Below are 23,593 nucleotides of genomic sequence, written 5' to 3'. Positions count from 1 at the left end.
GCGCACACCCCAAAACACCTCCAAATGGCATATCCACGGAGCTGGGTATAATTTACAGGTCATGCTTGGTATCGCTGAGTAAATAAAATCATGACTGGAAACATGCCAAGCATATATTCCCGATCGGAGGATCTCTTGCAGAGATATGGGGAATTATGTTTTTTTCACAGGTACCCTTTTCACAGGGGCCTCTACCCCCACCCCTGCCCGAATGACATCGGAGAGGGCGGGGGGAGTTCAGTTCTTGGGAAACCTTTAAGAATCAGGGGGTCACAGGAACAGATTGTCAGACCTTCAGAGATACACTGAGGCGTAAGGACTTTCCTGTTTCTTCCTGTGACTCGGCACAAAAAGAACCTTGGGCCGATACATCCCAAATCTGGTATCTTTCTGTTATTCCTTCCTTGTTTATCTTAAGTACTGGCTGTTATGTATACCTATAAACCTGGTCTCCACTGTTATATCTTTTTCTGTATATATTTGTACGTATGTAGATATGTAGCACTGCAAGTTTCTTTCTAGAATAACTCTGCAATTTATTAGTCGAACCTTGTGTTCATAACTCATAAACTGGATTCCAGCTTACCTGTGATAAAAGCTGGTGGTGTCAGCGGGTATTGTAGAGTGCAGGAGGCATTTAGACTGGATTAGGGGGCTATTTGAGCCTTCGTTCTGCATGCATACAGAAGCCCGGGAAAGCTGGGTACAAATCCACCTGTATTCTAAAGACTCCGCGCTTGCAACCCCGCTAGAGTGATCGATCGAGGCTATGCCGTGAAAAGCGTTCATAGCAGCAAGCGTGCTCAGAGTAGTCAATCCATGACAAATGTGAATGGACTTTGTGGACTCTTTACTTTTCTACACTGTCAAACAAACCCTCCATGAATCAGCCCTCTAAACTGTAAACCCTTTACTAGTCATAATTCTCTTTCACCCACAGATCTGTCTCTGGCACAAAGCATTTCAGGAACAATCATTTCTTCTGTGCAATCTAATATAAAACACAAGTCTTGCAAAAGCTCAGCATGTTCCCATCCCACTTACCTTCACCACTTTTGCTTTTCCGCCAAGTTGACATGTCTCCTCTATTTGTGAGTGTTGAGAAATTACACATTTCTGTGTGGTGACGATCTTCTCTTTGAGGACACACAGTATATCATTCCTGTATTCGTGCAGCTGCTGTATGAAGGCATGGCGCAAGTTTATTTTCCTGTATTCAAGAAAGAAGTGAATATACTGAATTAAATCCAGGTCATAATGATAAAGGCTGCAGAGATTACAGTCGTACTGGAGAAGTCTCTATCCTATATGAGGTGACCAGAACTAATTAAAGTGTGTGATAGTTTGTGGAGCCCGATATGGATTTTGCAATGAGGTCTAAGAGGTTTAAGTTACGCCACTGATTAAAGGGGTTGTCCAAGTATGGAATATTGTTTTTTAAATAGCTGCAAGTGTGTACAAACTATAAAAGAAGTTGTATTCACCTGCTTATTCCTTTGGCAATCCAGCGCTAAAGCTCCCGGTCTTTGTTTAGGAACGGCTACAGCAGTTATGAGAGTTCTTCTGGCACCATGGCTTGCAGTAATTGAGCAGCAATGCGTGGAGAATGGCACATGACCACTGTGGCCTCCGATTGGCTGCAGCAGTCAGGTGGTTGCCCTTTGTAAACAAAGACCAGGAGGACCACTGGCGCTGCAGCGCTGAATCGCCAGGGGAATGACCAGTTGACTAGTGCGTCTTTTATTGTTTTAACACAGTAAGGCTACATTCACACAGGTGAGTGGGATATCAAGCCGAGAAACGCCTTGCATCAGTTATGCGAGATTGCAAATCTAGGGTGCGCGTTTAACGCATGTCAGAGAATCACAAGTATTTCCATTGATTTCCCGGGAAATATCACATCGCACAGCATACAAGTGCCATGCGATGTCTTTTAAGGTCCCAATCAAAAGAATGGAGTTCATATTCGTGCATGTTGCAACGCACAAAATTCTCACCCGTGTGAATGTAGCTTTACACCAATTTTTTAAAAATGTTCCACACTTGGAAAACCCCTTAAAAGGAATCCGTTTTACTTAGGTAACTGACCAGGCCTCATCTCAATTATTAAACGTTAGACCTTTCCATCTAGGAAGCTTTACATCTAGTATGTTTTGTGTGCAGCTTGGTACTTAAGGACGGACAGTGCTCTATAAGAAATACTCAGCGGACTCAGATGATATTTTATCAGGAACTGCTTCATAAATTATAGCAAAATCCAGCCTATATTCTGGAGGCTTATTTATTGTGATTTTAATTTTATTTGGTTACCGTATATACTCGAGTATAAGCCGAGTTTTTCAGCACAAAAAATGTACTGAAAAAGCCCCCCTTGGCTTATACTCAAGTGAGGTATAAAAAAAAAAAAAAAACCTCAATGCTCACCTATCAGCCGGCGTCTGTGTCCCCGTCGGTGCGGACAGCTGCTGCAGTCTTTTCCCCGGCTTGTTTTTGAAATCCCCGCCGCCAGCGCTATGATTGGATTGAGTGCCGGCCAATCACAGCCGGCGCTAGATAAACCAATCACAGCCATTCAGAATGACATCACTGAATGGCTGTGATTGCTTTATCGAGCGCCGGCTGTGATTGGCCAGCGCTCAATACAATCACAGCGCTGACAGTGGGGATTTGAAAAGCAAGCCAGGGAGAAGACTGCAGTCGCCGGCTGATAGATGAGTATTGCTTTTTTTTTTTTTACCTACTATATACTTGAGTATAGCTCGGCTTATACTCGAGTCAATAAGTTTTACCAATTTTTTGTGGTAAAACTTACTGACTCTGCTTATACTATGGTCGGCTAATACTCCAGTATATACAGTATTTCAAACTACAAATATGAGAAATAATTAAATAATTGATCACAAGATGAACTACTGAAAAGTAATACGCAACTAAGAGCTATGGCTCCCTCTACTGGTAAACACGATGTACTACACTACATACAAAAGAGCACATCACATGACTTCTATAGATAAATAATATATAAAACAATGTAAAAGAAAAAACACAACCAAAGCTATTGACTTTTTGTATATCTGCAAATAAAAAAAATTATTAATTAGGAATCAGGAAAAGCTGCAGCGGTACAAGTATTATATGACAGTTCATCTCATTTTATCCCCAACACCTTGTGTACTTTCTAACCTCAAGCTGAGAAATGTTAACCTGCTGGAAATACAAGATTTGCAGAAGAACAGTACAAGAAAATCAATACAATCTACACTGGGTTTAACCACAATGAATGCAGTACAAAAAGAAATGTAAGCAATACCAAATCCAGAAAACGAGAAGTTCTGCAAAGAGCAGACCTGCCTCTACTGCCATCTGGTGGCTACTTCAAATTAATTCTGTGCTGGCAAATTGTAACTCCACTTTCATTGTACTCTATTCACACTCTGCAGTGTCTGGCACATACGTTGAATGTACCATAGAACCCCATTTGCTCGACAGATGTCAGAAGTGGCAAAACAAAGTTTAAACAATAAGAGTAATACAAGTATTGCAGTGTATTATAGAATCAATCATGCGATTTCATGTTCAAGTCCCCAGATTAGTGCCTTTCCAACTCCAGTCCTCAAAGTGAGAACACCTGTGGCAATGTCCGAGGCACTGACAATTGTATCACCTGCGCAATACTGAGGTAATCCTGAAAACGTGACCTGTTGTGCTGCCTTGATACTGGAGTTGGAAAAAAACTGCCCTAAATGCAAGAGAAGTCTGTAAAAGAATGAAAAAAAGCTCTACTTGTCTTACAAATGTCCCGCTGCTCCAGTCCTGGAAACATCTGCCACATTTATGTACATTCATTCTTCACATGCAACCAATCACTGACCTCAGAAGCCACAACATCAATGAACGGCACATGAAAACTGGGAAACCACAAACATAAAACTAATGCCAAAAAAGGAAAGTTACACAGCAAAACCAATTAGGAGTTGAATATATTCAGGATACCCATAGATATGCTTTACAGCAGCTTCATGGGCTGTTCACACAACAGACAGGAGCTGACCCATTGAATTCTAATGGCAGACTATTCTAGGCATGCTCTGTGACCTGTGCAGAGGTTATTGCGCAGGAAAGGGGAGGAGGTGAGCAGTGACATCGCCTATTGTGAATGGTGGATCCTGCATGATCAATACATAAGTGTTACTTTTCATTGTAATTCTGCCTGTTATAATAAGAAAGTTTCTGAAGTTTTCTCTACAGAACAGGAAGTGCCAGATTATAAGGTTTAGTGGTCAGCGTGAAAACGGCAGGATTTTTTTTTCGTTAAATAGGCTGATATTGAAAAAGAATTGCCGAAAATTTGTTATGTAAAAAAGTTCATATAAAAACTTGATTTGCAAGTATTCAGAACATTAGGTAAGAAATCTACAAAATACATACATTGCGGGGGAGTTGTTGTAGCAAGATCTGTCCCCTATATACAGGATAGAGATAACTTTATGATTGGTGGAGGTGCAAATGCTGTGATCCCTGCAGATCCTACGAATGAGGGTCTCGAAGTCCCCCGATGAATGGGCCAGAGGATGTGTAAGAACTCCGCCAATCCATCCATTTCAATAACAGTTTTGGAGATTGCCATTGTAGAGACTGACATGAATGGAGTACTGGTGCACCTACATGACCTCCGCTCTATTCATGCGGGGAGCACTTCTCAGGATTGGTGGGGATCCAAGCAGTCAGACCAGAGCTAATCATAAAGTTATCCCTTATCCTCTGGATAGGTAGATAACTTTAGATCTTGGTACAACCCTTTAATCACAGCCGAATTTCGGACCTAAAAAAGACATTATGTTAAAAGGGGGACATTCCCATTAAGAATACCAAGCATCCAAGTCTCCAGCTGAAACTCTGATAAAATGTAAAAAGCTATAATGTAACCCAGATCTACTTGCAACTACGTATCTAAAACACTGAACGCTGACAATCTGCATCCCCAGCTGTATGACTATAGACTGGAGAACGATACCCTTCATAGAATGGTTATTTATTAATGTGGGTTTGTAAGCTCTCTACAATTTATCTTTCTAATAATCATAATTTTAAGTCAGCGGTTATCAAATACATAACTTGCCAGAAGCAAACTCATCCCCTGACACCGTTAAAATAGCAATTTTTCAATTATTAAATGTCCATTATGAAGGATGTTCAGCAGAGCAGTTGCTGGCGGCATATGGCTTGTGCCCACACAATGACAACACACTAATATTTATACTGGGCATGTTTCCAGGACAGCAGTGTCCAAACATGTTCAAAATTTACTATGACAAACACATTAGTAGTCTAGCTTTGAAACGGGGTAATCCATTACAAAAGCAGAAGATAACAGATTTTAGATGCTTTGTATTCAAACACAAGCGCGCCTTTAATAGAAGACCAAATGATCGGCACCAACAAGGGGATTTATTACGGCCCAGGCAGAATTACCGTAAAGAAACGCCCGGATTGTTCATTCAACCACTATGTTGGGGAAATATATTATGAGTAATTATCTAATATTGTAGATTATTGTGATCATTCCCTTTTAGGAGCCATTCTGAAAAAAGAAGTTGCAGCTTCCCTACATCAGCAAAACTGCTGCAACGTCCAATGTGGCAAAGAACACCCTACCGGCTGCAATAATCAATGCCTTTGCTGATGGGGTCTGCAGAGAATATCAATACCAGGGAATTTTATTTTCCCTCCCCGGGTCGTATTGTTGGAAGCAAATCCGATAACGTCATCTCAACTTCTGTGACATTTCTTCAGTGTATACCATAAAACTTCGATAGGCGCGGGTCCCAATTCTAGGAGCTGCACCTATCTCGAAGTGGTGGCTAGCTATATACAGGATGCGGGAGTTATGAAAACAGACTAGCGGCCTTCACTACATTGTTTCCGTAACGCCTAAAGAAGTTACGCAAACAGCATAACGCAGCGAGTGACGCAATTTCTGCGACACTGCCGCTTGAGTAACTTGCATTGACTTCTACGGAACTTATGGAAACACTGTAGCTCAACCACGCTATTGGTCCATCCTATCCGTAGTCCTGACCAAAAATTGCACATGCACTGGAGCATTCAGTGAAGAGATATTAGGGTCTATCCACAAGCTACACAATCTATACATGCTTGTGTAAGATTTGGACGGGTCTTTGGAATGAGGCAGGAGACATCGTCCACGTCATTTGTCAATCACAGAGAGAATGGCCGGGTATAAGAGGGCACTGCGGGTAGCAGAGATGTCAGAGCCCTCCTACTGGACCGTTCGGAATTCATTACAAAACAGTGCAAGGAGGATTAAAGGTCACTTTTAAAAGCTTTCTGGGCATTGCGGTCTTTAATAAAATAACCATTGCCACACTCTCAAAGTTATTATTTCCTATCTCACACTGGTGACAGCTGGTAAAAGCAGGGTGAGGTAGGGAATAATAACTTTGAGAGTATAGCAATGGTTATTTTAAGGAATTGCCCATAAGCGGGTTCCAAACCAGATGCTCGTTTGAAATGCTTCTTGTCCGTCCTACTCACATAAAAAAATCCCCATGCTAATAACCCATTAATTTATAAGCTACCGTAGATGGCACTGCACGCAATGCCATTGGCAGGATCAGGGTGGCACACTGACAGCGCAGTCGTGAACTGTGACAGGGAACTAAAATAATCAGTTCTCTGTCACTGAGAGCCATGATCATAATACTCATGATAAAGCGTTGTTTCCAAAATGCAAACATTGCTGCTAGGGAACCCTCTGTAGTTATTGCTGCATAAACGACTAAATGTTATACATTGTAAAATTAAAAAAAGAGAAAATTAGATTGTTTTTTACTTAAAAGTTACAGAAAACAAGGCCCATGTACTAAAAAATAATAAAACTTATAATATATAATAATAATCTTTATTTGTATAGCGCCAACTTATTCCGCAGCGCTTTCAGGCATGGAAAAATGCAAAACAATACAACAATTGCAACAATTACAATGTGAGATACATTGGGTTAGACACAAATGGGTTGGGGGTGGTACAGGAGGTGCAGGGGGTGGGGGAACACAGGCAATAGGAAATTAGATGTACAGATCATTTATTAGAAGGCAAACAGGGTAGAGCACCATAGGGAGGGGCGAGGGACTAGGTCAGGAGATTTGGTATGCTTCCCTGCCTGAAATGGTGCGTTTTTAAGGCACGTCTGAAATTTCGTGCATGGGGAATTGTCCGGATGCCTTGGGGTAGAGCATTCCAGCGTTACACATACTATGTGACAAACATGTTCACACAGAATATATGTTACCTAAACATATAATTACCCCCGGCCACCAGAGCATCCCAGTTGTGCCTTCATTAACTAATTTTGCACCAGAAGGCGACCTACAGCACACCCTTCAGCGCCGACACAATGTATTTATTTGTGATGGTATTATGGCTTTTATACAATCTTTTTGAAAAAAGACTCAAGTCTGTGCAAATGGCAGGAAAAAAGGGCACAAAACAGTCACACAACGAGTGCATTCAGAGGGGGTAGAATTGTTTAAGGCCGAGGTTTCATACGCCGGTCTTGATTTGGTTGAATAGAATGGCCTAATATTATCCCAGCTCCCAACTAATCTCAGATTTTCATGAAATGTGGCAGGGTGGTAGAGGGCATAAAGTAACTTACAGATGTACCATTTTAGCTCTCAGTAATACACAGTATTCATACAGTAGAGTTAAAAAATACGAGAGAGGAGGAGCCTGACTGATGAAGAGCTAGGACGTGCAGAGCCTGCACTCCTGCTCCAACACGGCTAAAACCTTAAAAAAAAAAAAGGCATCCACACACCTTAAAGACAGCGGAGAGCAGAAATGGGGAAGAAGAAGGGAACCAACAGCTGCTGCAAGCCCCGGGAGGAAGATACCGGACCCCTGGACCGCTTCATGTCCACCGGAGGAGGCCGACACGGGCAAGGAGGAGAGAGTCAGAAACCGCCGTCCCGGGAACCGATGGCCACAAGAGGAGAAGGGAGACCTCGACCGGGAAACCCGACCGGCGCAGCGCCTGAGACAAACCCTGCACCAATGGACCGGAGTTCAGCGACACCCGCGGCAGTGGCGGGGAGGCCGGGAGAGACGCAAGATGGCAGCGGACGGGAGCCGGAGGACAGCGCGCGGCCGCCGAGGGCAGCAGACGTACAGCCGGAACCCCGCAGGGAGAGCCCCGGCCCCCCCTCGCTCCCAGAACGGCACTTACCAGCGGGGGACGGGCTACAGACACGGGCGCGGCAGCCGCGGGAACCACAAGGCGGACCGGAAGTGAAGATCCGGCCGCCATCTTCTTCAACGCAGGCACCGGAAGTGGAGGAGGCAGCAAGCCCACGGACACTGAGGGAGACTGAGGGGGCCCCAGCAGCGCTGGGGAATGAAGCAGAGGCAACAGGTACAGCGGAGGGGGGGTCAATACAGCCCCATCACCCCCAGGGATGCCAGGCCGAGACAGTTTAGGCCAGTGAGGGAGGCAGCAGGTTGGATGGGAGATTGCCATAAACCTCCACCACCCTTACCATGGGACATATCATCAGAGGGGGATGAGGAATGGGCTGCCACACCAGACCCCTCACCTAGACCCCTGAAAAGGGGAGAGGGGCAGAGATCAAATGGCCCCAGGAACAAAGAAATAAGACAGGGGACAAGCAGAGATACCCTGATCAGTGACACAGAAGGGGATAAAACGAATGCTTCATGGTCGCCAGCAAGCCACAAGAGAGCTGGCGGTAACACAATGGTTAAACCCACGCAGGCGGCACAGAAAACAAGTAAACAAGCCCCACAAGAGACACATGAACAAGGAGAATCTGGGAGCCCCAAGAATATTAAAGGGGTTGTCTCACGCCGAAACGGGTTTTTTTTTATTCAATAGGCCCCCCGTTCGGCGCGAGACAAACCCGATGCATGTGTTAAAAAAAAAAAACGGGTAGTACTTACCCGAATCCCCACGCTGCGGCGACTTCTTCCTTCTTCTTACTTACCTTAGTAAGATGGCCGCCGGGATCTTCACTGTGAGATCCATTGCCGATTCCAGCCTCCTGATTGGCTGGAATCGGCACACGTGACGGGGCGGAGCTACAAGGACCAGCTCTCCGGCACGAGCGGCCCCATTCAGAAGGCAGAAGACCGCACAGCGCAAGCGCGTCTAAAATCGCCAGAAGAGGCGATTTTAGACGGATCCATGGAGACGAGGACGCCAGCAACGGAACAGGTAAGTGAATAACTTCTGTATGGCTCATAATTAATGCACGATGTATATTACAAAGTGCATTAATATGGCCATACAGAAGTGCATAACCCCACATGCTTTCATGAGACAACCCCTTTAACAAAACCACAATGGAAAGCTGGGATTGGAAGAAACATCTTAGATCAATCCCCACTAAAGAAGATTTAGACAACCACTTTGCCCGATTCGCTTCATCACAAAAATCAGCGCTGGAATCCATACAGAAGGAAATCCAACAAATGGGGCATCGTCTCAGAGAGACAGAAGAGACACAGGACCTAATGCTGCAGCGTATGGATGAACATCACGATATCTTAAGCGAACACGCTGTCCAAATAGCAGAACTGGCTAATCACCTAGATGACATTGAGAACCGTCATAGACGGAACAACCTAAGAATTCGGGGCCTGGGAGAAGAAATAGAGAACAAGCACCTGGAGACATGGGCAGTGAAATGCTTTGGAGACCTGCTGGATAGATCTCCAGAAGATCCAATAGAGATAGACAGGATACATAGGGCCCTAGGTCCTAGATCTGCAGACCCGGAGAGACCAAGAGATCTGATATGTAGGATACATTTCTTTAAAGAAAAAGAGGAGATCCTTCGCCAGATAAGAACTAAGGGACCGATTAAATTTAGAGACAGAAATCTACTATTCCTTACAGATCTTTCCAGAAAGACACTTCAACAAAGACGAGCCCTCAAACCCCTGTTATCACTGTTGAAAGAGCGGGAGATCCCATACCGCTGGGGATATCCCTTCCAGTTAATAGCGGGCTCGGGGAGAGAGACTGCTATCTTTAGATCCTTAGGGGACCTCCCCAAATTCCTCACAACACTCAAACTACCAATGGTCTCCATACCGGAGTGGCAAAAAACAAGTACCCCATCACCAACCCCCCCAAGGGGACAATGGCAACCGGTGAACAACCATCACAAAAGACCAAACCCAAACAACAGAGACCATCCATAGAAGTCCCACACCCACCAAAAAGGAGAAGGAGCGCGGAGTAGTGCCCGAAACATGGACATGGACAATATGACCTGAGAAACTAGGGCCATTTCTTACAAAATGGAAAATTCCAAGTGTACAGGACTGGCGGTTAAGCCCAAACATCAGGATGCGTCGCAAGACCATCGCCGGAGTAGAGGATCTATCCGAGGAAAGGGAACCACCTCCACTGGAAATATACATCCTTACATCGCTCTACTCCAAACTGCTCCGCCCATTTTCATTCCCCCCCCCCCCCCCCTTTCCTTCATTTTTTTTTTTTTTTTTTTTCATTTTCTTTATCCTTCCTCTGCCTCCCTTTCAACTCCTTGGTCTGCCCCCCCCCCCCCCCAGCCGGGGGGATCCCTCGGGGTCTCCTATGTATCTCTCTGTGTTTCCCCTGCACTGCTTGACTTCTGACTTTTCATCGGTTATAAAGGTGTGGATGCCTAACATTTTGTTTTCAGCTGCCGTGTGGAGGAGGACGGGTCCTGGAACTGGACTCGACCGAACCCAGTCGCTCCCCCACTAGGGACTGCAGCCTAGCCAGGCTGTGCAGACATTAGTCAATAGTTAGTAGTTTACGAGAGTCCACATTTTAAACCATAGTTGATAGCACAACTGGTTAAATAAGTGGATATTTGTGGTCTTACCCCCCCTCCCTTTTCTACCCTTGTGTGTGACCCCTTTCCCCCTCCAATCCAGGTCCCCTCCCAAGGTGGAAAGTCACGACATAACGTCAGAGGGATGATATTACGATTCCTAGACACCATAAAATGGCCCGACTAAATGTATGCTCTTTCAATACAAAAGGGCTAAACTGCCCTAACAAGCGCAACCAGGTGCTGTATAGACTCCACAGGAAACGGGTGACAATTGCTTTGCTTCAAGAGACACATTTTCCGCGTTCCGGTCCTCCCAACTGCGGAAAGAACAAATTTTACCCCATGTGGTTTCACTCCACACACCCGGAAAATGAAACCTGTGGGGTCTCCATAGCATTTCATAAGTCTGTAACCCCCGTGATCCTGTCACAAGAAATAGGAGACGACGGGAGATTCATATTCCTTAAAATATCAATTGCCGAGAAGATACTTACAATCGCTAATATGTATTTTCCTAATCAGGGTCAGGTGGGCTTTGCCATAGAGGCTCTACGGGCCCTACGGGACTTCGCAGAAGGGACTCCAATCATCTTAGGAGGCGATTTTAATATGTGTATGGATCCGCGCTTAGACTCCTCCACGGGACGCTCCGCGCTCACAAGGGCAGCGATACGTAAGGTTCAGAGAATACTTGTGAGTATGGACCTGATAGATTTATGGCGCACCCTCCACCCAGGTAAACGTGATTATAGTTTTCACTCTATGGCACACAATTCTTATAGCAGAATTGATTATATATTCATATCACATAGTTTACTCGATGGGGAACCTCAATGCTCCCTAGATATATTGTTATGGTCAGACCACTCCCCGGTGTTTGCATCCATGGGCCCGGTGGGCGGGGTACGGGGAGTCCCTACATGGCGCCTCAACGACAATTTACTCAAAGACACAGTCTGCCTAAATGAGGTGAAAAAAAACATAGAATTTTTCAAAGTTGACCATGCTGTAGATCCCACACCCGACCCGATAAAATGGGAAACCCTTAAATGCGTTCTAAGGGGAGTGTTTATCTCCCATGGAGCTAGGGTTAAAAGGGAGCAGACAGCAAGACTCACGCAATTAATAAAAGACCTTAACATAAAAGAAACGTCAAATAAATTACAGGCAACCGCCAACTTACAAGTTGAAATATCCGACTTAAGACACAAGATACTAGAGATCCTTGACCAAAATACCATGGGTAGGAAAGATAAACTTAAGGCCGGATATTATGAATATGGCGATAAAAGCGGCAGATGGTTGGCTAGAGCGTTACATCCCAGGACATCCCACCCACATATACACTCTATCAACTCAGCCGAGGGGGGACGGGTACACTCCCCGAAAGAAATACTAGAAGAATTCCGATTATTTTATTCCAAATTGTATAATATCCCAGAAGGGCGGACTATACCCGAAACCCAACATAGACAGAAGATGGAGGAGTACCTCGACCTCCACGTCCCGAGACGTCTCTCCCCAGAGGAGTCTATGACCCTGGAGTGGGACTTCGAGGCAGAGGAGCTCACACAGGTAATTCAAGGAATCAAAAAGGGAAAGAGCCCGGGGCCGGATGGATTTTCTCTGGGGTTCTATAAGGCTTGTGGAAGTCTGATTTCTAACTTGCTTCTTCGGGCCTTTAATACAATATCCAGGGGTTGCCCCCTCCCACCCCAGGCTCTCCAGGCGCACATCGTATTGATCCCCAAACCAGGGAAGGATCCTATGGCGTGCGGCAATTACCGGCCGATTTCGCTTATTATATGTGACTTAAAAATTTTCTCAAAAATTATTGCAAACCGACTGAACGCATCGATACCCCGACTCATGCACGGTGATCAGGTCGGCTTTGTCCCGGGCAGGGAGGCTAGGGATAGTACAACCAGAACCCTGACCTTGATTGATTGGGCGAGGAGGAAAAAAAATCACCACTCTGTTTGCTCTCTGTCGATGCAGAAAAAGCATTCGACAGGATAAGTTGGAGATTTTTGGAAGCAACGCTGCAGAGAGTTGGCATAGGGCCCAGGGCTCTAGCTTGGATTATGGCATTATACAGAAACCCCTCGGCACAGGTCAGGGTTAACAGTACCTTGTCCACCCCGTTCGAGATCAAAAATGGAACGCGCCAAGGATGCCCCTTATCTCCTACCCTGTATATCATGGTGATGGAGACCCTGGCTAGCGCCATTAGAAACAAACCCTCAATAAAAGGGATACGGGTGGGAGAGGAGGAACACAAATGTGCACTCTATGCGGATGATTTGTTGGTTTACGTTACAGAGCCTCGGGTGGGACTCCCCAATATCATGAAAGAATTCACAGCCTTTGGCGAACTCAGCAACTATAAAATCAACGCACAAAAGTCGGTGATTCTTAACATTTCGATCCGAGGAAGAGAAGCGGGGGACCTCGCCGGGGCCTTCCCATTCCTTTGGAGGGCGACTCTTTCAGATATTTGGGATTACAGATCCCGACAGATCTATCCCGGATATTCGAACTCAATTACAAGCCAATATTATCAACATTCGATAGAGACTTAGAGAGATGGTCTGGGGCCACATTATCTTGGTTTGGGAGAATGAACGCAATTAAAATGGATGTTTTACCAAGAATACTATATATCTTCCAGACGGCCCCATGTAACCTCCCAAACACCTTCTTCGACAGATTATGTAGCCAAATACTAAAGTTTATATGGAAAGGAGGATCCAAAAGACTTTGTCATAAAAGTTTAACTAAGCCAAAAGAGAAGGTAGGAGTGGGACTTCCCGACTTTCACCTATACCATAAAGCAGCTATAGGATCCTTCATACTAGATTTATTTCATCATAGAGAGAACAAATCTTGTGTTCAAATAGAAAACAGAAATAACACCTTTGAGACTAGAGGGGCGTTCTGGATCCCGGGGAAAGTTAACTGGGAAAAAGAGGAGGCATCATTCATGATGAGCACATTACTGGGCACCTGGAAAGGGAGTTGTAAGACCACGGTCCCGGGACCTCTTACCCCACTGACGGGAAACCCACATCTTAAGGCAACTTTGCCGTTGCGCAACCTAGAGTTTATACCCCCAGGAATGGAGGCCAGGGTGGGGGAGGTGGTAGAATTGGGAGACATACGGGACATGGGGTCCCTGGGAGGGGACCGCAGGCAGGCGCCGGGCTCATGGATGCAATACCTACAAGTGCGTAGCTACCTGGGGAAGATAAAACCTACTCAAGGATGGGAAATCACATACACCCCCTTTGAGGAGCTATGTTGCGCTAGGGTGGCTCCCAGACATACCGTCTCAATACTCTACAACCATCTAATAGAGGAACAACTAGGAAGTCACCAACCTAGGTGGATGGGTGCGTGGGAGGAGGCACTGGGCCGGTCGTTCTCGAGGGAACTCTGGAGCAAAGCGTTTCAGCTTACTCATAAAATGTCGGTTTCCAGTAGGCTCCAAGAGTTAAATTTCAAGATTGTATCAAGATGGTACTTGACACCGGAAAGACTACACTCCTTCTTCCCCGCAACGCCGAATACATGCTGGCGTTGTGGAGCTGAGGTGGGTTCAATGCTCCACATTTGGTGGGATTGCTCCATGGTCGCAACCATATGGCAAGATATGAAACATCTATTCGAAAAGACGGGAAGAGAAACAATAACTCTGACACCGGAAATGGCACTCCTGTCCATCACTCACGAAAATGCACACCAACTCAGGAAAGGATTGCTAAAATTCTTCATTATAGCCACAAGGCAGGTAATTCCTAGGTTCTGGAAACAGAGTCTGGAAATTCCCAGAAGTGCATGGGTAGGGGTGATGGATGAGATTGAACGAATGGAGAGGATCAGATTAACGGAGGACCAGCTAGGTTATGATAAGTTTTATCAAACATCGGCACTATGGATAGATATACAAAACACCCCTATGTTTCAAAACTGGTTGCTTACGGGCAAATGTGAGTAAGACCGTAGATCAGACGTGACAAGGAAAGTAAAGAGGATAGCCTGGATATTACCGCTCCCCCCCACCCCCCATTCCCACCACCTTCCCTCTAATCCCTTTCCTTCCCCTCTTGTCGTGTAAACCCACCCCCCCTTAGGATGTTAACATCTACTATAGAAATAACAAGACCATGAAGAATGCTCAGTTTAAAGAGACTTATTGTTGTAATCCATTCAAGAAAATTTGAAGTTCTCTGTTATCTGGGCAACCAAACGGTATTAGCTCATTGTTATGTGTGACACTTTACAAGTATTGTGTATGTTAATGTAAAAGCAATAAAAATACCTTGAAAAAAATACGAAACAGTGAAATTTGCGCTTACCAGGTCAGAAAAAAAAAATCATAAATTTGCTTGTAATTATGGTAGACGTTTCATCTCTTGAAGCTGATGGAACACACTTTGCATAAAAATGGTTTTAGAATAGAATGTTACATTTTGCATTTCACGTTCACATGATGTAAAGTTTGACCTTGACTATCTGAAGCGCACCTTCAATTTTGGGGGGAATAAAGTATGTAATGCAGGTAAATGCGATCTCTCATTGGTGTAAGTTTCATTTTGGGAAGGCTTTAGGAACAGGAATAAAAAAAAAAAATTCCATGAAATACCTTAGCATGCGTTTAGGGAATAACCATATTCTAGAATGCAACAGAACATGCAAGATCAAATTTTAACCCTTTCCAATCCACCGTCTGACATCTGAAGACATTCTAAATGAAGGCTGTAGAGCTCTGATGTGCAAGGACGTCCAGGAGGGTAATCTTACTGTATATTAGTGTCCGTTCTGTTGTCTGGGGGCCTCTCCAGCATGTCCCATACAGCAGTACTGGCTCTAGCCAGCAGATGGCGCCATTGTATAATGGCGAAAAGAGAAAACCCCCGAGGAAACTCTGGTTCCAAAATTGGATTGCAAGGGGTTAAAAAGTTTTTAAAATTAAAGATTTTTTGTGGCATTTTCATGGGTCACCAAACCCAGAGCAACATGCTCTGGGTTTGGTGACTTTTCTGGCATTTTTCCAAATGGCTTCTCTATAGGACTTTAAAAAAAGCCTCCAAAATCTAAGTAAAAGAACATAAAGAAAACATGTTACAATTAAAAGATTTCAAATTCCCCAGGACAAAGTGAAACTCACTACTATAAATGTAAGTGCCAATTACAATTACTTTAGAAATGGGTCTCTGACACCCTGAAACGCGTCGCACAGACCCCCTTACATCCTGGTATATCTGTTTGTATTTGTTTTGTTATTTTATACCTTATTGTTCTTTGGACCAATTAACCCCTTGAGTGACACGCCCGGAAATTTTCCGGGACGAGCTCCACTGCTCATAGCAACATAGCCCGGAAGATTTCCGGGCTATGTATCACTATTGGAGCTGCAGAGCACAATGCCACAAGCTGTGACAGTGTGCTCTGCCTGCACAGACCCACAGAGAACAAAGCAAGGGCACTGAAAAACCAGCAGAAGATATTGCCAACATGCCGGCAATCTCCTGCACTGGTTTGTTTACAGGTTGCCATAGAGACCATCGGCTTGTCAGAAGCAAGCCGATGGTCTCTGTGGCAGGGAGAGCTGGTTGTTAGCTGTCAGAGGACAGCTAGGTACTAGCTCTTACAGCAGAGATCAGAGAAAACCTCCGATCTCTGCTGTGTTAACCCTTTACATGCTGCAGTCTATGTGACTGCAGCATGTAAAGGGCTCTCACTGCAGCATGTAAAGGGCTGTCACCATCGGACCCCTGGAATGTGATCAGGGGTCCTGATGGGTCCCTGTGGAAGTCCACTAAAGGGACAAAAGAAAAAAAAAGAAAAAAAAAAAAGTAAAAAAATTATTTAAAAAAATTATAAAAACACTTGTCTCCCTTTACTTTGTAAAAAATCAAAAATACAATCACACATGTGGTATCCATGCGTCGTAATGACCCAGAGAAGGAAGTTAATACATTATTTAACCCCTTAATGACATGGCCTCTTTTTTTCTTTTTTCCCCCATTTCTTTTTTTCCTCCCCCCTGTTTAAAAAAATCACAACTTGTCCCGCAAAAAACAAGCCCTTATATGGCCATGTCAATGGAAAAATGAAAAAGTTATGGCTCTTGAGACGCAACTGCAAAATTAGTTGAAATTCAATGATTAGACCATTTTAAAAAACCTGCCCTGGTGGGCACGACAGGGTGCTAGGAAACCCGCCACTCAAGGGGTTAAAAGTACTCTGATTCTACTTTGACTGGCTTTATACTCCACAATAGGGGAGACCTCACCCATAAGTAAGTCCATTTTTCTGGTTCTTTTTATCATTTATCCTTATGAGCACAGGACAACATATTCCTATCTTCCCGTTGTTTTCTATGGATTTCTAATTGTGATATCTGGTGTTGCTCCTGACTCTCTCCATTTTCTGTGGGTGTAAGCTGTACATTAGGATTGGAAACATTCTTTTGATTACTGGGACATTTCTTGGGCGTTGCGGTCAGCCTGAAACCTTGGGATTTGCCGCTAACACCAGGTAAGTCCCATTTTTAAAAGATATTTATCTATTACAGTTTTACTACTATTATTTTATTCCAAAGTGCTGTCCGTAAATGTTTTAACCAGTTTTTCATGCAGGTTACAACACCACAAATGCAAATAAACGCTCATCCAGGAGGAAGAAATCTAGCTCTCTAGTGCCATCTATTGGATAGCAACCCTATAAGTCAATGTTGGACCTTTAACAGGCGTTGCGACATGACTAAGGATATAATCCAAACTACAATGTTCTTCAAAAGGAAAAGACACCCGTCATGCAGACAGCCAACTTCAGGGTTTTAACAGCTGTCAGCATCATGGGTGTCTCTAGTCTTCTGGATAACATTCTGGTTCGGTTTATAGCCTTAGTCATGTTGCAAGGCCTGTTAAAGGGTCAGATATTGGCTTAATAAGGGTGCTATACACAAGGTAGCATTAGAGGACCTGCTTTCCTCCTTCTGGATGAGTTCTTACTTCCTCCCTCCCGACAGCATCGCCTGGTTTACAAACCTCTCTATACCATTTTGGCAGTCTTCACAAGGGTAAAGTTGTCCCCCTAGACAAATTCCAAACAAAGAAAAAAAAGGGTGAAGGATGTCTAACAGAATCAATCACATCCTACTGATAAGGAAACGCTCTGTCCAATCATAAGGCTAGCTTCACGTGAGCATATAGCAGGTGCATTTATGTGCCTGTAATACGGTTGAGTGTCCCGGCCCGTCCGCGGACTTGGAGCATAAGAGTGATCTATGATGCAGAGTCCTGCTCTGTAGCCCCCCATGGCAGGCACAGACACTCATCCATAGCACAGACACATAAATGTGCCCATAATACGTTTGTGTGAAACCGGCCTAATAATCGGTTTCCCGCTTTGCTGTCAATTGGTAATAGTCCTGCAAAAATCAGTCATACGAATATAACCTTTGGCAGCAATGGAGAGCAGCAGTGAATTCCTTATGAAGGTGAAACAAATAGCTTTGTAATTGTCTGTTGACAAATACTAATCAGACATTTCGGCACGCGCTCATTTACATTAACCAAGAGCTGCCTATTTATCTTCATTTAAATAACTGGCGGAAAACCTCGGCGCTGATTAATTTTCTACCAGTGACAAGGAAATTAAACACGGTGAAGATATGCAGCTAAATCAAGCTGTCACTAAAACACTAAATCTGCAATCAGCATTAATGTTGTTTCTTTGCGGTTTTTATTAACTATTTAAAGCGGCATCCCCATCTTATATTAGGTCCTTATGATCGGCGTGGGTCAAACTTCTACAACTCCCACCAATCCTGATAATAAGGGGGCTACAATGTTGATGTAGCGTTGCGTCCCCCTGTAAAGCGATGCAGCCAGCCACTGGCTGTACAGGGAACCGCAGACCCTCCCCATTTACTTGAATGAGCCCATACTGTAGCTCCCTGTATAGCCGCTGGCCAAGACTGTTGTGCAAGGAGAAAAAGTGAAGCTAGTGTTGTGGCCCCTTCATTCTCGTGCGGTCGGTGTGGGGTGGAGATGGGTTTGTGAGGTTGGGGGTTTAAGAGGCCAGACCTCCTCACGATCATTGAGTAATGGTATAACTAACCTTATATGCAGTTACTTTATATGACGGGAATAGGAGTCTTTCTACATGGGACACACAGTCACACATGCAATCATTAGTAACCGATACAGTATCGCCATTATAGGCAGCACACCCTCCGTACACACACACACACACACACACACAATACTGAAAACCAGGGCCCCCCTCCCGCACTGTAATCACATCTTCTGTACAAGAAGGAAGAAATGGTCAGGCGGGGTATCGTCTCTTCATAAGGAGATCACCCAAAAGGGGTGTGGGGACGCCTAGAAGGTGAGTGAGGAGAATTATAAAAGCCATGCATGCTCCTCTGGGTAATTTATGCAAATAAGGAAGATGGAACAATACCTCTGCAGCACCACCTATTGGATGGAAGCATTCCTGCAAGTCAATGTGACTTTCTAACAAGTCTTAACAATGAGAGGCCTGCGACGCGAGTTGTAGGTTTCTGACTTAGCTCAGCCATGTCACAGGCCTCTCACCAGCTAAGCTAGACTCTTACTGTTCACTGCTGAGCGGCAAACACTCTGAAACAGCTGTCTGTGCATGGTTCTCTGGCCTGGTCTCCTATTCCAAATTGTTAAGACTTGTTAGAAAAGCACATTGATTTGAAGGAATGCTGTCATCCAATAGGTGGCGTTGCAGTGGTATTTTTCCATCTTCCTTATTTGCATTTTTTTTAAGAGGGAAGACATGCACACTTTCTTTACATGCATCGAATAATTTCTACATGAATTTCAATTTGCCATGTAGTTAAATAAAAAAAAAAGATCAGAGAATTAGCCTTATTTATGACAATGCAGCTAATCTTTGTGCCGTTCCTCAGTGCACATTCGCAGCAGAATTCAGGTTGTCAGCCTTGGATTTCAGCTCCAGATATTTAAAGAAGAAAAAAATTATGTATATCAGATTCGTGCCTAGGGCTAATCAGCCATGTTTGAACATACCCTTAACTCATTAGTGACCAAGCCAGGCTTGGAAATCTGACATGTTTCACTTTAGCATAGAAAATCTCTTTAAATTTGCATATCCAATAATTCTGACAGTTTTTTCGACACATTTTGTATTTCGTTTAGGTGGCAAAAATAGACGGATAGAATTTGTACATATTTATTAAAGGCACCAAATATGGGAACATTTTGAAAGTGTCATTTTTCCACATTTTCAACTGCAATGTCAAATATGAGTAAACATCTGTTTACTTTATTCTGTAAATAAAGAAGATGGAAGGATACCTCTGCAGCGCCACCTATTGGATGGCAGCATTCCTGTAAATCAATGTCAGACCCTTTATACAGGGTCTTTAAAGCAATGATTGGGAATTGACAACCAAGCCAGAATCCATACACAGACAGCTGTTTCGGGGTGTTTGCACCTCATCAGTATGCAGCAGGATCCTGGCTTGGCGCATATATGTCCCAGAGGAACATGAATGGCCTTATAAGTCTTCTCACTCACCTTCTAAGTGCTCTCCTTAAGGAGTGATAACAACCCTCCCAGCTCACATCATAAACCTCTCACTAGCTAAGCTAGAATGCTACTGCAAACTGATGAGGGGCAAACACCCCGAGACAGCTGTCTGTGTATGGATCCTGGCTTGGCTTTCCTTTCCCAATCATTGTTCTAATGACCTGTATAAAGGGGTCGGACATTAATTCGCAGAAATGCTGCCATCCAATAGGTGGTGCTGCAGAGGTATTGTTCCATCTTCCTTATTTGCATATATTTCCCAGAGGAGCATGAATGGCCTTATAAGTCCCCTCGCTCACTTTCTAGGTGTTCTCCTTTAGGAAGGATGATATCCTTCTCAACTTTATTCTTGAAGCACATTTGAAAAACTTCAGTTTTTTTTTTAAAGCAATTTAGGAGACGTACAAATTTAACAATTGTTACAATTTTGAGGAACATTTTGTTTTCCTACACTGAGCCAAGATTGCAAAGGCTCTTAGGTGTCAGAATGATCGATTACCCCCCCCCCCTCCAAATGTTTCCATTTTAAAAAATACACTCTTTAATATATTCACTGAGGAGGGTCGTGAGTATTTTGACCCCACAGTTTTTTTATTTAGAAGTTATGTTCAAAAGATTTCTATTGAAACTTCAGGGTAATATAAGAAACATAAATGTGTTAAAACATCAAAGATATAACAAAGAAGTTGTAATAAAATAAATGATGTAACTTGTCATATTGTCTTTTGCTTTATAACAATTTAATCACATTTTCATATAGACCTAGAGGGAGTAATTCTGTTGGTGACATATGCAACCTCTCTGTATATCCCGCTTTTTTATTCAGAAATTAATACAATTTAGAGGAGAAAAATAAAACTTCATATATTTGCAAATGTCATTTTAAAGACAGATTGTGGCCCTAATCTTATGTCCGTATGCACAACGGGGCCCCAAAAAAAGAGCAGCCGGTGGCTTTCAGAACAGAACACTTAGCTTGAAGGTGTTTCAGGCCCCATTGCACACTTGTAGAGCCCTTGAGCTGCCAGAACTATAAAGAACCCCCATAAATGACCCGCTTTTTAAAAACTAGACCCTTTAACGCATTTATCTAGGGGTGTACTGCAAATTTTGATGCCAAAGTTTTTGAATGAATCTAAGCAAAGCAGAAGGAAAAAAAATATGACTTTCATTTTGTTTGGCAATTGTGTCTTTTTAAAAAGTTTTTTTTTGTACAGCAGACTTATGAATGAAGACTTGCACCCCAAAATGGATACCCCCATTTGTCCTGTGTTCAGAAACATATCCATTGTGGCCCCGATCTGCTTAGTGGACACATGGCTGGGCCTCTAATGGAGGGAACACCCTTTGGCTTTTAAGGCACAACTGAATAAATTCCAGGCCTAATTGCTCACTTGTAGAGCCATCAAGGTGCCAAAACAATAGATCGTTCGCCACAAGTGACTTAATTTTGAAATCTAGACTGCTTAGCCCACTTATATACGTGTGTACTAAGCATTCTGACCCCACCGATTTTTGCAAAAATTATTATAAAGCAGGTGAAAAATAAATAAAATTTCATTTTTTTCACAAATGTTACCATCATGTTTTCTTTGTTTCAGGGCTTATTTACACAAGCGTATATCAGCCGGCGCTTTCACAGCTGGCTAATGTAGGCTTCCATCTAAGCAGTGCCCCCCTACCCTCCCCCTCATGGCTCCCTGCCTCTCTCCCCTCCGAGCGGTTTGTAATGGGAGTGGGTGAGATGGGGTGGAGCTAGGCCTCTCTCCCGCCCCCTCTCCGACCCTTGTCCATAGCCAGCAATGGGAGTGGCAGGACAGAGCGGAGCCTAGCTCTGCCCCCATCATGCCCACTCCCGTTGCAAACGCTGAAGTGGAGAAGAGAGGCAGAGAGCCAGTGAGGGGGAGGGGGGACTGCTTAGATGGAAGCGTATATCAGCTGGCCATGAAAACGCAGGCCGATATACGCTCGTGTAAATAAGTCCTCAAGCAGTGAAAACTGGGGAGACGCAACCGAAAGTTTTTAGCACTAGCTCTTCTGTATTCAGCAATACCTCCATTGTGGCCCCAATCTGCTTAGAGGACACATGGCTAGGTCTGCAATAGAGGGAACACCCATTGGCTTTCAGGGCATAACTGAATTCCAGACCCCATTGCACAATTATGCAGAAGAAAATGAAAAGAAAAAAAAATTAACTCCCTAAAAAGATCACCTCCCCCCTTCCTTTTTGGCATTCCGTAGATATTAGATAAAATTAATAATGTAAAACTGTGTGGTATGTCTCAAAACAGGAGTAATTACAGAGGGCTGGTTGGAATAGGCACATGGGGCAATAAAACCAGGTATCTCTCCTCCTCCCATGCTTGCTAAAAACCCCACACTTTTTTTTGGGGGGGGGGGGGGGGGGGATTTCTTGACCTCAGTGGCACGTTGCTATAGAATAAAGCCCAGACACCCAGGACATGAAAATATATATGGGTGGTGCTTAAGGGGTTAAATCATTTGTCAATCAATTTACGGGATAGATTGGTACGCCCCATTAATATCTCCAGTGGGTGAGTCGGTACAACGCACGTTGCTGCCAATAAAGAAGGGTCATTTCCCATCAGGCAGGTTCATGCTGTAGTAATATCGTTAACCCCTTAGTGACCAAGCCTTTTGCGTCTCAGTGATGGAGTGGTTTTGCATATCCAGGTGATTCTGACCATGTTCCCTCACCACATATCGTACTTCATTTAGGTTGTAAAAATACACCGATAGAATTTGTGTATATTTATTAAAAGTACCAATATTGGAAAAATTTTGAAACAATTGTCATTTTTTCACATTTTCAACTGTAATATCACAAATATGTGCAAAGATACTGTACAATTTTTTGATAAGATATATATTTCCATCCGTTTACTTTATTTTGGATGCACATTAGAAAAACTTTCGTTTTGTTTTTTAACCATTAAGGAGACGTACAAATTTAACATTACTTTTCAGCATTTTGGAGGAACACTTTATTTTCCGGCACCAAGCCAAGATTGCAAAGACTCATAGCTGTCAGAATAATAGATACCCCCACAAATGACCCTTGTTTGAAAACTACACCCCTTAATGTATTCACTGAGGGGTGTCAG

The 23,593-nt window shown here is 43.8% G+C and overlaps 1 protein-coding gene across 2 annotated transcripts in view; it reads right to left on the bottom strand.

Annotated features, from left to right (window-relative positions):
• GSDME (gasdermin E) overlaps nucleotides 1–23,593 on the bottom strand; it is a 111,924-nt gene that overhangs the window by 70,999 nt on the left and 17,332 nt on the right. For both annotated transcript variants that reach the window (XM_066585349.1, XM_066585347.1), the window contains exon 4: nucleotides 1,045–1,210. In XM_066585349.1, the coding sequence (XP_066441446.1) occupies nucleotides 1,045–1,210 (166 nt within the window). The remainder of the gene's footprint in view (nucleotides 1–1,044; nucleotides 1,211–23,593) is intronic.

The sequence above is a fragment of the Eleutherodactylus coqui genome, chromosome 12 (genome assembly GCF_035609145.1).
Source record: "Eleutherodactylus coqui strain aEleCoq1 chromosome 12, aEleCoq1.hap1, whole genome shotgun sequence".
NCBI classification, from domain to species: domain Eukaryota; kingdom Metazoa; phylum Chordata; class Amphibia; order Anura; family Eleutherodactylidae; genus Eleutherodactylus; species Eleutherodactylus coqui.
The sequence above is the reverse complement of the archived record's forward strand: the minus strand, read 5'-3'. Positions and strand labels throughout refer to the sequence as shown.